The 14,561-nt window shown below is 40.8% G+C and overlaps 1 protein-coding gene across 1 annotated transcript in view; it reads right to left on the bottom strand.

Moving 5' to 3' along the window:
• CREBBP (CREB binding protein) overlaps positions 1 to 14,561 on the bottom strand; it is a 94,392-nt gene that overhangs the window by 23,817 nt on the left and 56,014 nt on the right. The window contains exons 10-19 of the mRNA XM_014936593.1: positions 12,637 to 12,829; positions 12,449 to 12,502; positions 11,156 to 11,280; positions 10,331 to 10,519; positions 8,340 to 8,759; positions 7,532 to 7,711; positions 7,115 to 7,301; positions 2,262 to 2,380; positions 1,883 to 2,122; positions 1,320 to 1,408 (exon numbers count right to left, since the gene is read on the bottom strand). Of these exons, the coding sequence (XP_014792079.1) occupies positions 1,320 to 1,408; positions 1,883 to 2,122; positions 2,262 to 2,380; positions 7,115 to 7,301; positions 7,532 to 7,711; positions 8,340 to 8,759; positions 10,331 to 10,519; positions 11,156 to 11,280; positions 12,449 to 12,502; positions 12,637 to 12,829 (1,796 nt within the window). The remainder of the gene's footprint in view (positions 1 to 1,319; positions 1,409 to 1,882; positions 2,123 to 2,261; positions 2,381 to 7,114; positions 7,302 to 7,531; positions 7,712 to 8,339; positions 8,760 to 10,330; positions 10,520 to 11,155; positions 11,281 to 12,448; positions 12,503 to 12,636; positions 12,830 to 14,561) is intronic.

Raw genomic sequence — 14,561 nt, forward strand, 5'->3', positions numbered from 1 at the left:
CTCAATTATTTTTGAGGTTGCTTTTTCCCCAATACAGTACTAGCTGGATGCCTAATACAAAAAGTATTTGAAATTCTACCACAGAGAGTTGCTATTTAAGGGTTATTTTATCCCCACTTCCAGAACTGAAATGCTATCTCTTTAAATACACTTTAATGGCTTTATTTGTCTTCAGACTGCCTTTTTCCCCCCCCCAGAGTTCACAGTGGCTGTACATAACTTTTTATGAGAGCTCATGAATTTACATTCCTGTGTGTCAATACTCCACGCCTCACGAAGGCCACCTAAGACCCAACACACGATGGAAGACGACACGTTTCCATCTCCCACACGGTGCTGCTTCACCTGGGTGGTTCCCAACTCTCCTGGCACCACTTCCCAGCGTGTTCGGGGATGCAGGGATCACCCCAAGAGAGCCTAAAGGCAGGCACCCACTGTCTGAATTAGTCCTGTAACTTCACTGAGACAACAGTCCGCTGCCCACTTCAAAGCTGGCAAGACTTACAGAGTGCCAAGCCTCTGGAAAACAATCCATAACTTTGTTTAAAGAGAGAAAAGGAAGTTTGTGTCTTAGTCCGTTTATGTTTTTAAATTTAGTTTTTGGGGGGGAATCTAAGCAACCAAAACCAAAGCCTAGTTTGCTTTGTTTTTCAAGCACTGTTGACTTAAGCTTTACATGGAAAATTAATATTACAAAAATTGTTTAATCATACAGAAACCAAATCCTAATATTAATTAAAAAAATAAAATAAAATCTATTGTTTTCATAGCTTCTTAAAAAGAAATAAAATCTATTGTTTTCATAGCTTCTTATGGAGTCTGGGTAGTTTTCAATGCTAATTCAAAGCTAATTTAAGTACTAACTAGGAAGAGAGAAAGCAAGTCTTGCAACCAATCACTGTATCCTTTATGTTGCAAATTCTGACACTAATTTGAAAACCAACCTGCATATTTTTACAATTCTCCCAGAACGTGATTTCTCAGTGCCTTTTTGCAGTTCTGCCCTTCTCCCCCCCAGCAAGCCTGGCTACTTGTTTTGTGGAAAACATGGAAAACTTCTTTTCTGAAGTGGAGCGTGGTGCAGCCTGGCTAACGGCAAGCACTGAAGTACAGTGTGTGTCAAACTGTAGAACAGGAAACTAAAGGGGCATCTACAAAAGGACAGCGTGCAAGTATATAAAAATAACTTTTTCCTGAATTAGTTGACAAAGGGAAGAAAATGTTAATAATCCTCCTCCTCCTTATGCGCAGAGAACTCAAAAGGATCTCACTTCTTCAATAAGGGGGGGAAAAAAAAAAACCCAAAATCGAGGACTTACCTATTCTGGTAACTGTAGTAGGCTGCATCGCGAGGAATAGTACACAGCTGCTTGCCGTAGCAGCACAAGGTCTGCGGAGAGAACTCATACTGCAAAGCAAGAGTGAGAAAAGCAGCTTTAAAATGTAATCTTATGTTAATCAAGCACCTATTAGGCAAACCTGACACTTAGGGGTATCATAATACATTGTTATGTTTATCACATTTTCCCAAGCTATTGTAAATATATTAGCACAGCTCTCTTAATTTAATAGAAGCTACATAGCTGACCTTCTAACCAGTACTTCAGTGCAATGGATATGGGAAACAAGCAAAGCTTTTTAATACTGCTTATAAGCAAAAAAGGTGTTCTGAGGGAGAAAAATACAACAATAATAACAGAAGAGCAGCAAAAAGGACGCTATCTACCTTTTTAAGCTCTTAGCGTGCTTATAATAAAGCCAAACTTTTACCAACCATTTCACTAAATATTTCAATTTTTAAAAAGAGTGTACAAAACGTGCTTTTTATCTGATTCAAGCTAAGCTCTTTGGAAGAACCCAGCTCCATTCTGGGACCACGTACCTTGCGCCCACAACAGTAGCCAAGTGATTGCATAACGGGATCAATCTCTTGTTCAAACACCTCCGCCAGTTTAGTGCAAAACTTATAGACCCTGGAAGTCTTGCGATTGTAAAGCCAGGCGTTGTTAAACATCAGCCAAACATCGTCCACGTATTGCCAGGGTTCTTGGTACTGCCCAGTATCCAATTTACGTTTGATGGTTGAAAGATCCATAGGATTCTTCACAATGTCAAAGTAGTCCTTCAAACACACACACAAAATCCGTTATTTTTAAGATGTCAACTGGTCATATTATGTTATACACAAAAAATTAAGTGTTGCAATGAGCAAAGACACAACACAAAAACATTTTTTAATTTTTTTTTTAATGCCAACTCACCGGAATCCCTAAAAGCTGGGGATCCACGGGCTGTCTAAAAGGTAGAGACTCTGGGTCCTGCCGGTACAAAGCTTCAAGGGTAGGCATGAGAGCCTGGCGCAGCTCCTCGGGTTTGAAAACTGTTAAGGAAAAAGTCAGAAAGGTTAGAAAATTTCCTTCCAGGTTTCCTAACCTCTTCACTCCCCTGAAAAAAAATTGCAAGAGGGATTTCCTGACCAGTATAGCTGATGAGAGCCAAAGCTTACAATCCAGAGGCTACCCACACAGCCTTCACGTTTACTCTAATCACAGCAGGTGATACTCCCAGAATAAGGAGACAGGAACAACTGTAGCCCGTAATGATACACCTTCTAGAGCATTTAATAAAAAAAGAACTTATCCAGAACCAAATTAATTCAATTGTTTCAACACGGATGAACCTGAGCTCTTCAGAGAGGAGACTAAGCATATTTTCCCCTCCCTCCCTTCTAACCTTGTTTGCTGTTTCCAAGCCAAAATCCTTCCAGCAAAACCCACCGTAGTGGACAGGGCCGAAGAGCCAGCTCTACAGAGAGCAACCAGATGTCTCGATAGCTGGCAAAAGAATTTTCTGGCCGTAGTATACAAACAGTCCTGGTCGGATGGACTGTTAATTGATTTTGAAAGTGTTAATACTTTCAGATTTCCACGCATCATTACAATCCCTTGGCAACAGTGGCATGGCAACAGCCATGTTTCTTTCAAGAGTGGATGACAAGGACAAGAAAGGTAATGCATTTTCTGAAAAATAATGATAACTTGGAGAGCTCTTTGAACATCTCAGCAGTGCAATTACATTTATTTCCTTAGGAACAGAGTCTTTAAATAGGGAAGAATGCCTATTATTGAGAGAAAAAGACAACTAAGGAAGCCAGGATGGCATCTAATATTTATTTACCTGGCTGAAGTGAGAACGATACCAGTAAGAGGGAGCAATTAGGAGTTCTGCTGAAAGCACTTAAATCAAAAGAGCCACAGTGACCCCTTCAAGGCTGATCATTACCTTTGTCACTCAAACGGTATTTTGGTAAGATATAAATTGCTTTTTGGGACTTCCAGTTAAAAAAAAAAAAAATAAATCTATGATTTTTTAAAAGTTCATTTATTTTTTCTTTTCCAGTTTCTGAGAGGAAGCCTTTTCATCTCAACTACACTCACCGCAATTACATGCAAAAATAAAGCAAGACAACTTTTTTGAGTAGTGCCAACTTAATTTCTTAAGTTCTTTTTTTTTTTTTAGCCATTTGCAGATGGCTGCGCTCCTGGAAATTGTTAGCCAGAATGAAAATTTGAGTTTGAGTCCCCAACTAGAGAGAGGGGTGCTGCTCACGTACACAAATGGCAAGACACCACCCAAGTCACTTAAATCACAGCAAAGGACTCGGGAAGCTGCCAGAAGGGCTTCTGCAAGGGCTATGCCTTACACAGAGCCATCAAGATCTCACGCTGCTGCTACTGAATTCAGACCCTCCAGATTAAAACCGAGATGAGCCCAGGAGACCTACGCTTCTTGTTACAACAACGAACGCAACTCGATGATCCTTTCAGCTGTTGCCACAATCTCAGTCCCGATAAAATGGCAATTTTCTCTTCCTTATTTATCAATATCATATATGCAGGCACTTTCCTATGAAAGGAACCCTACCACATGCTCTTAAAGTTTTATGAACAACTATTAAATTGTATTATGGGATTCTTGAGAACAGAAGGAAATTTAGAGTTCTGTTCATGAGAAAAAGTATTCTCTATTGCTTCTGGAACCATCTTGCTCTGGCTCAAGCCATTCATAACCTACTAATCTAAATTATTTCATTTAATGGAACATAAAGGTCAAAAAGCACCTTCCAATAACCTGTTCTGGCCACCTACTTGACATTGCTTTTAGAATTTTCCCTGTACCCACCCTTGTAACAACACACCACTGAGCTAGAGTATCTTTCAAAATAAATCCAATCTTAATTTAAACCCAAACTACAGAGGTCCAGCACAATTTTTGCCAAGCTCCTTGAAGCCTAATTATCTTTGCTGATAGAAGTTCACAACCTACTTTCATTTTGAAGTTTGAAAAAATAAATAAAAATCCAGTTGTTGTTTCGATTTAGGATTCACCTAAAAATGTAAAGAAAAGTTGCCTTCATCTTTAGCAGTAAAAAAGCTGCTCTGCCTCGAAGGAATATGACTAATAATGGCACATTTGATCATTGGCTCTCCCTATTTGCAAATTTTACAAGAAAGTTTCTCTCCTCTTCCCCTTTTCCACAATTAAACGCTCTCAGTTCTCCTCCAGTAGTGAGAAGATCTTTGTAAGGAGCTGGCATCCAGTTATCCCGTTTTGTCTTGGATGCGTGGGTGGTAAAAAGAAAATGGGAGCTTTGCCTGAATCATGATGACGTATTATCTGCCAGAGAAGAGTATAATGCTACCTTTTTTTACCTTTTAAAATTTGTATTTCTTTCAGAGGAAATCCTGCTTATGATTACTAAGGAGAAAATTTGCAAAGGAAGACAAAGACATCTTCAAAATAATAAGGACATTACAGTGAAATACCCCCCCCCAAACCAAGTCCTTGCAGGTTTTGCATTATTATGTCTTGTAAAGAAGGGAAGAAACCAGTAAAACTAATCTTGAAGGTGAAACTAAGGCAAGAACAGGAGACAGGAGCTATGCGAACAAACATTTTACTCTTTCTTTGAGAAGACTGCAAGGGCAGAGGCAAGGAATCAAACCCCTTCCTTTCTTGCTTACATCAGATTCACAGGAAAAAAGCAAAACTAGCCCAATGCCTGAATTTGGAAGGGTTTGGTTGTCCCCATTTCTGAAGGCAAAACCTTGATGAGGAAGAACAGCTTGCCAAAGGGGTGTCTGCAATTCTCCAGAACATCTAGTTATATGAGGCGAGCACAGCCAAGCCAACAGTGTCCACCTGGATGAGATTCCACCTGCACAACATACTCCACTTGGACCCAGAAAAACCCTCCTTTAGGGTTCAGATGAATCTTTTCAAATATCAGGTACAAATTATTGCATATCCAACTCGTGACACTTCCAGCTGCGAGCCTGTATCTGCTACGTCCCAGGTTTCTGTGGGGAGCACCTGAGGAAACTGGCCACGTGGAAAGGAAGATGATTTTGCAATACTTTTGTAACCCATGAAAACCTCCAGATGAGCCTCCTAAGTCACTTTCAAATATCATATAACCCTTAAGCACACTTCACAGTGTTTGCTCTCGAATATCTCTTGGTTTATTTAGCATTTTAATACAAACGGCTCTATTAAAGTTGGACAAACTACTTAGTGAGAACATGTTGCCATTTAAAATTAAGCATGCTGCTGTACCTGCCCATACTGTGCATCATTATACCATACAGTTACTCCATGTGACAACATTTCCAAAATTGTGTTACTAAAAGAGGTACTGGAAATAGGCAGTAACCCAGACTGAATCAGCAGAAGAACAGCGCGGCTCTTCCACGGCCTAATTCTGCAAGAGCCTTCTTCTTTCAACCACTCGCCTCGATTTAGGTGCAAGCTCACTCCTTCCAACAAGCAGCACCGATTCCTTGCACTGGGAATAAACTGGTTTATAAATGCTAATAAGGTTTTCACTCCCTATGTCACATTTTGTTCAGAATTGGCTCTGCAGTGAGTTCTGCAGCGCACTCTCATTTGGCTGGCCCACTGCGCTGCAAACTGAAAATATAATCTACAGGAAAATGCGTTTCATAGCGGTTTATTATAAAATATTATGTTTAGTAATTAAATGGAACCCAAGGCATATAAAAGAGATCAAAATTCAAGCTGCACAAACTTTAAAACTTTATGATTTCCTGATCTCATTCTGGAAAGCGCACACCCATAACGTTCTCCTAATGCAGTTTCCTTTGCAAGGGAAGGAGAAAAAACAATAATGAAATGGATCATTACTTTCCCTTTTTGATATTTGTAGCATGTTGAAAGCTTATCTTTGGTCAAAACCGAAAAACTAACCACAGAAAACGTCATCTCATAAAACAGGATGCCAAGAGACAGAGGTCCCTAAACAGCTAAGGTTTCAGAGTCCCAAAGGCTCCAAACAAAGCCTGCACTACAAATGCAGTTATTTCTTCCTGCCTCTTTTCTTTAAGAATCTGATTCACTTCTTTCTTACTAACCCAAGGCACACAATTGTTTATGTGAGTCCATTCAGAATCTGTAATATCACCAGGTTTCCTTCTGGAAAAATACACAGTACAGAGTCACCCCTAAATCTATGCTGAAGCTGTAGATTAAGAGATTACTGACCTAACTATTTCTGAGGAGAAAGCTTTCGAACGAAAACTACACTGAAAACTACAACAGGCTTCAAAGTTTAAGGCTGCTGCTGCAGAGCAGCCTTGGAGGAACAGAGATGCAGGAGAAGAGTTCAAGCACCCGATTCTCAGAGAAGCAAAGGCTAAACCTCAGCATGAAGGTGGTGTGTGCAGCCTCTGCCAGAAAAGCAAAGCAATGGATATTCTCTGTTTCTAAGCTCCCTCGAAAGAGCACTGGCCGAGGTGTACTGGAAGGGATTTGTATAAATAATTTCTCCAGCAATCCCTGCCTTGGGCCTTCTGGGCAGAAACTGGAAGCTGTGAGAAGAGCGCTGGGATGAAGACCACAATGACCTCCTTTTCTCACCTGTGATTCATACAACACGAATGGAATGCTACTTTCAAAAATAAAGTATGCAAAGTGTGGGTCTCCTGGAGCTCCATGTGCTGGAACACGTGTGTAACACAGACTTCCCAGAAGAGCAGGGAAAACAAATGCTAGTAAAACAAAGTACATATGAAAAACTCAGTTTTCACACACATACTTTTTTTGCGGGGCTGAGATGGCGATGTGGATTGTGAAGTGGTTCCATTAGTGCCACTCTCCTCTTCCTCTTTAGCTTCTGCTTTTATTTCAGGCTTCTTTTCTTCTATTTCCATTGGCTCCTGTTTCAGTTCTGTTCCATCTGTTTCTTCTTTTATTTGTGAAGATCCTTGTAAATCCTCCTCCACCTTAAGAAAGGATGCAACGAGATGTACTGTTACATCTATGACCCAAACCTGAGGCATCAAAATATTTAGTTTGAGATTGTCAAAGCACTCTCCGTCCATGGCTTTCCTCGGGACAGTTACTTTCCAGTAACTACCCTCCTCTCGCCCCTTAGCTCACCAATTCCGACACGTCATTAAGTGCTTTTATATCTATCACTGCTTTCAGTTAAGCTGTATAGAATCTCATTTACCTCAGTCTTAGCTTCCACTTGTGTCTCACTAGTCTCTGGCTCAGTTTCTTCAGTTTTAACTTCTGATTTGCTTTCTAGCATTGGTGCATCTGGTCCTAGTTGCTGGGAATTCGTATCAGCACTAGCAACTGAGGCAGGGGTGGGGACCCTGTTATCAATACTAGCTGCTGCCTGGGATAGCTGTTGTAAAAACAGTACAAAAGAAAGACACTGCATATATAGAAATATTTTCCTTTACTAAAAATGAACAGCACAAAAGAGACATGAGATGATATTCTAAAACAGTGCAGAACATGGATACAGGAGCTCACTGTAGCCAAGTTTCTATATAACACATTAAATAACTCTGCTTTACAGAGGAGAAGCCAAGGAAGAATTCTGCCCCAAAGAGGCTTCTTTTACAGAGAAAACACCTGCCCAATAAAACACTGTACATTCCTTGACATGTGCATTCATCCTGACTAAAGCTTAAAGAAAAAAATTATGCAAATTCCATGATCGAAAAAGGCCGATTCTCATTAAGGCCAAATATAGTATTAGGCCTGTTATGCCTCATCTTTCACTGCTGCCATTTTTACTTCGAGCAGTTCAGAGTCATTCCATACGCCCCCCTCCTTCAAACAATGCTGAGAACATCTCAACACACACACACACATTTTTACACATCTCTATAACGGACCCTTTGGTCTAAAGTAGAAGCTACTATTGACAACTATGGGCTCTATACATTCAGGACATGGTGCGACACACAGGGGGAACTCTTGTGGAACACCACTACACAAGAAAAACGCAACTAACTGGTACTTACTGGAGTGCCAGGTGGCTGTGCCTGCACAGATGTTGGCTGCTGCTGAGATGGCTGTGGGGTTGGCACAGACTGGGGCTGAACTGGGGTCTGAGGTTGCGGTGTGACTTGAGCCTGTGCCGCAGTCTGCCCCGTGGGTGTGCTTTGTGTCTGTGTCGCGTTTGGAACCGAGCCCGGCGTCGGCGTCGGCGTTTGTCCTGAAGATGAGACCGGTGTCGATGGCTGAGTGGGCGCTGCTGGCTGAGGAGGAGTCATTCCAGTTGGCGTTTGGTGCTGAATAGGTGGCATCCCAGCAGCAGTGGACACGGGGGGCGTAGTCTGATGTAGAGGTGGCTGGGTCACCGGTGGACACGGTAACTGCCCGCTCTGCGGTCCCAGCATGTTCATGGAGTTGGGAAGAGCAGCACTGGGAACCTGCCCCTGCTACAGAGAAAGAGATGGTCTCACATCACAGCACTGCAGTCTTCTTTAAGAGAATACTCTAAGTCTGAACACGAGACACGAGCCATAAATAAACGTTGCTCTTGCAAATGACTGTGCTCTGATTTCTCTAATCGTTTCCATCAGCTCTTAGTCAAAGACCTTGCTCCTAGACCTAGATGTGCCACGCGCGTCTCCTCACGTTAATTCTGCTGGCACAGAGAGGGAATCCTCCCGCTCCCAGTAACGCAGGCACCCGCAGGCAGACACTCTCTAAACCACGCCAGCAGCTGGGCAAAGGTCAGACTTTGCATACAAAATGGTTTCGAGCAAATACACATTTCAGGCCAGGAATCTAGAGCTTTAAGAGTCTAGGAGTTCAATGCATTTAACACCTGCCCCACTGCATAGTGCAAGACTTATGAGGGATTTTCTTCTTTTCTTTTTTTTTTTTCCTTTGGAGTCTAGGAGTTCAACACATTTAACACCTGCTCCACTGCACAGTGCAAGACTTATGAGGGATTTTCTTGGTTTCTTTTTTTTTTTTTTTCCTTTTTATTTTTACATTTTAAATTGACTACTCCAGATGCTTAAGAAAATGGTGGATTTTGGATGTTTTTGGAGCAGCAACAATAAAATATTCTGGATGCGCACAGACTTTTAAACTATATATTTTACCCAAGACTGCATCAGGTAACTAGTGATAAAAAGGAATACTCTACTCTCAGATGTACCTCTTCCTCTTCAAAATCTAAATCAATTAATAGTTTCCTGCAGAGGAGGTTTAAAATTTAAAACATGCTTCTATACTGCCTGTACATACTTGGTTTTATTGAACTAAGTGCATTAGTAAAAAAATGTTCACTATAGAAGTGGTCCAACAACTGAGCAAGGGCCAAGAAATTGTAGCTGCTCCACCCTGAACACATTCCAGACTTGCCTCCGAGCCCTTCGCAGCCTGATGGAGGTTATCCCGCATTTGAGGATGGATGGGGCTGGACTTGAGGGCTCTGGAGGTCTCAACTAACCTAAATTACTTGGATTCTGAGTTAAATACCAGGCCTTGCCCTGGGGAAAAGCACGTACTTTGACATCACAGGCACTGCTGCTGCTTCACTGACCACTACTGTCACAGGAAAACGTTACAGATAAAAACCCACCCAATTTCCTTTTCAGAAGTAGAGAGGTTAAAATAAACTTTATGAGATCTTCCCCAACCACTTTATTGTAATTCTTCATGTAAAGTTAGCTACTAAGATCCCCACAAAGACAAAAGCATCTGCTCATAAGTGTCCTATAACCTAGCTCCTGATATTGCCCCTAAAAATCTCAATGACGTGGTTTTTTTTAACATTTTAAATCAGGAATTACAGGCATTGCCCCCCAGTTAACATATGCAGATAGGTTACAGAAGAGCTTATGAAGAAGGCAGATGGTAACCCAGGATCCCCCGAAGTCAGAGGTGACTACAATGAACAATGGCTATATAAGTATAAATAAACAAACATACATAAAGTAAATTAGAACAAAATAACTAAGAGTAAATAACTCAAGTATTTGAAAATACATCTTACCTGTGCCACCCCGGCCTGGGCTGTTGACTGACCCATGCCCACATTGTTCACATTCATAGCCCCACTGGATGCTGGAAACTGGTTCTGGGGCAGGAACTGGTTCTGGGTAGGAGCCTGACCCATCATGTTGTTGGAATGAGCTCCCATCATGTTCTGCGGCTGAGGCATTCGGGAAGGAGACATTGCCATCTAAAAATGAACACCCAAATTGAAGATATTACCACTTAGTATTATGCAGTAAGACAAAGGAAAATATCCTCAAAAAAGAAAAAAAAAAAAAAGGGAAAACTGGCTTCAGGAAACCAAATGGAGTAGGCACATACATATAACTTTAGCATTTGTTCCACAGTATTCACAAGGAAGTTATTTTTAAACAAGTAACATTCAAAACTCTACTAAGAGTGTTAAAGCTCTGTTCTGTTCTCTGAGCTAATGGAGATAATCCAGTGAAACTGAAAATATTTTTGTTTTTCTAAAGTATCAAAACATGTTTTCATGGAGGAATAAAGGAGGTATACATACTGCATAGACACAGTGTCTGAAAGAACTGGAGATTATTGCATCTCTGGCATTTACCTCTCTGAAGTTGAGGTTTGGGCTTTTTTTTTAAAAAAAAAAACAAACAAAAAAACCCAAACAACAAACCACCTGTAAATATTGAAAACAAAGGCCTCAATAAAGGCATGACAGGCTCGGCACGTTGCTGTGAAATTATCCTACAATTTACAATACTACTCTCTGACATGGCCTTTTCAGAACAGCATTAACAACTGCTAAATGTAACCAACCAATTCTGAGAAGAACTTGGAAAGAAGGAGTACGAACCGCAGGAACGGCGCCCATGTTGTTCATTTGTACAGGGTGGTTCATCGGGGAAGCTGCCCGGGGTCCCATGGGTGCTTGGGGCATCTGTACATTCCCTATGGACATGGGGTTAAACTGATTCATTCCTGCAAATGCACCCCCAAAACAACTCATTAGAAACAAGTAATCAGAATGTATCTATAACTCTATTAAAAAGTTAACATTTATTATGACTAAAGTTTAATTCCCTACATCTCGTCTTTTCCTTTTAGCTTTGTTCTAATTACTTGGTTTAAGAGACAGATCAGGATGCAAGAAGTATTTAGAGGAATACCACTCAGGGTGAAATATAACTTGGCATCTAAAGAAAAATAAAAAATAATGCAAAAAATGAAGATTGTGGATGATCTGCAAAGACAGGATGCTATTTGTAAATAATACCTCTCTTAAAAATTAGGCATTTGCTTTGAAACAGCAATGTCTTATTCAGGCCTCACTGAAATGATTCAAGAAAATACGATAAAAATACTTATTGTGTATATGAAGGTAACGCCTACTCCCAAACCAGGACAAAAGCTGGCAATGTGCTTAAACAGCCGTTGTGCTTTTTATACAAAACATTTAACCCCTCCAAAAAAACCTAAACTTGCCTAACAAGAATAAAGGTGTAAGTAAATAATTATAGAGCTATGCTTTCTATCAACTTTTTCACCCACTGAAATGAATTTTAAAAGGATGTTAGCTTCTCAAGGACATTTCAACACAAGTTTCAACTTACTATTAACTCTGAACCAAGATATAAAATAATTAGGGACACTTTTCTGGAGGAAGCTTAAGCATCTAAAAATCACAGAGTTTCATTTTTCAGAAAAAAATCACCCAGGAGCCCACAGCAGCCTGTATCAGTGGCAGCAAACCATCAGGGCTACGAACAAGCTACGAGGCTCTTTTAGATGCGTTTTGCATCAGAAACCAAGAAAGGATCATTCGTTATGAGAATTAACGTGCTAAGTTTCCAGCTACTGATGAAAACATCCTTGCCCCTGCCGTTAAAGTGTTTTAAAATGAGACTATTCTTGCTTGTGCTCTCCTTTTTTTTTGAAAGCACTGAATTACCTCCCAGCCACTAGCAAAGAACTGGGTACATATTGTCAGTTCTTAAGAGAAGACTGCACTGAGAATAATGCTAAAAAAAGGCAGACCCAAGTAGTTCCCCCCTACCCCAACTCCAAAAGGAAAACAGAAGATTAGCTTTTCCCCCTTAACAATTATTTTGAACCCACAAATTGCAATTAGAAAGGAAAACATAAATACCTTGAGAAACCTGCATACGACTTATAGGCACAGTTGGCATGGACATAGGCCCATCTGCAACACAACAGATGAAGGGTCAGCAAAAAACAATTTAAAATATGAACTTGAGATTAGCCTGAGAGCCCAAAGGCACAGATTGTGAGGAGATACAGCTGAAAAGCAGAAGACTCTGCTACAGAAGTACTTACTGGGTGGCCTCACGGGCTGTGCCTGGCCCATGGCAGCAGCCACCTGTGGGATACCAGGGGGCTGAGGTCCCGGGGTCTGTAAGGCCGGCTGGTTCCCCAACATCCCTTGTTTGTGTAGACGAGACCTCCGTTTCTCCTCTAGCTCCTTTTGAATCTTATAGATTTTCTCTGCTAATAAATGATAATATTCATCCTAAAAGAGAAAAGAAAAAGCACTACTCAGTGTCAAGTGTAAGAAAGCAGCAGCAGAACTCATATATTCTACCAGAATACCACCTCCTGGTTTGTTCTGGGGTTGGTTTTTTTAATCTATACACCTGCCTATTTGAAAAAGAAATATTTCTTTTCAGAATTCTGTTAAATTGAGACAATCTCATCAACACTTTAATGCAGAAAAGGAAAAATAAAGCTTCCAGAAGACATAAAAGAGACTTAACTTCACTACCCTTCATATCTGCTCTGAGAAGATGAGCAGCCAAAAGACTGTAGGTTCTGTGTTGCCTCAACAAAAAAACAGGAAGCTGTGATTTAGTTTCTAAGTGTTAATGATTTTTAAATGTTATTTTCATAATAAACATTACCACTAACCCGCAGACCAAAGAAAAAGATGTTTCCAGCAACACCGTTACGCTGAATAAACTTCAGGAGACCGATGTTACTGGCAGATCAATTTTTACATAAAGAACGGAACCACTCTCTTCCTCAAGAGTCTGACTACCCGCAGTCATTGCAGGGAGTAAACAAAAACAGACAAAACCCCAAAGGAATAGAGGAAATCAGTGAAAAATAGTCCACGGGCACAGACAACTAAACACTACATCTCGACAAGATGAAAAATCCATTTTACTCAATCCACATTGACAACAGATCAAATAAGGCAGTCAGAGTGCACAGCAAGGTAGGCAATTTTGCTTTTCAGAAATTGCTGGACACACACGTGCCAAGTGCATGAGATTATGCACCCATTAAAAGGCAAAAAAATCTCCACAAACCCTCAAGATGGCATTTCTTTTGTTGGGTCACCTGTGATCTTAAAACCCAGCGTAACATGGAGCAAATGTTGAGCGATGCTTGTTCCACAATCATTTTGTCTTCAGCCACTTCTCGTCAAAACTAGAATTTGTTACTACTGGAAGTCTGATTTCATTTCAGAAAACTAATATGAGGAAGTATTCCTCACCAGCCTTGTTAAGAAGGCCCAGTGTTGCAATACAAAGCTTTATTTTTAGGTCAATTCCCTTCTCCAAATGTCTCAAAAAAAATCCATCAGCGCAGACACTTTCTGCTGCCCAATTTAGAAGCACCACAGCCCCTTCCCTCCTCTTGCTCAAAACACTTCACCTCTAACTTCCTACTTGTAAATTTAATATTGTGCTACTTTCACGCTGCAAAGATTCCTGAAAAGGGATGTGTTCACAAGGAGCACACACTACTAAACCAAGGTCAAGCTGCTTAGTGATACCTCACACTAATCCGTTTTTCAATGTCAAAGTAGAGCAGATGCTCCTCAAAAAAGAAGGATGCAATTCCACACGGCATCGTTAATACATTCTGAACTACTGCCTTCTTCCAAGTTTGCTGCTTGGAGCCAAATACGTTAGTTGAATTCCCATAAAGGAGACTTCTGGCAATAAGGCTCTGACAGCTGTTTGAATGGGTGAAGAGAAGATACTTCTGGGTATTTGTCTGGCTTAGAGGTAAGAAGACATTTAATTTTATAACCAGAATTCTACTACGCTCATCCTTACTGAGAAGGTATTCAGATGCCTCTGTGTGTCTATGAAATCCTTGTTCTCTCTGAAGTTCTTCTCTAAAGCTGCCAGGGTGATCCAGGGTGATCACGCACAAGTCCTTCCTTGCTAAGCAACCTCCTGGTAGCCACGAGGAGATGATGATAGTCACTGACCAACACTGACACAGCAGCA

The sequence above is a fragment of the Calidris pugnax genome, unplaced genomic scaffold (genome assembly GCF_001431845.1).
Source record: "Calidris pugnax isolate Ruff unplaced genomic scaffold, ASM143184v1 scaffold17, whole genome shotgun sequence".
Classification (NCBI taxonomy): Eukaryota; Metazoa; Chordata; class Aves; order Charadriiformes; family Scolopacidae; genus Calidris; species Calidris pugnax.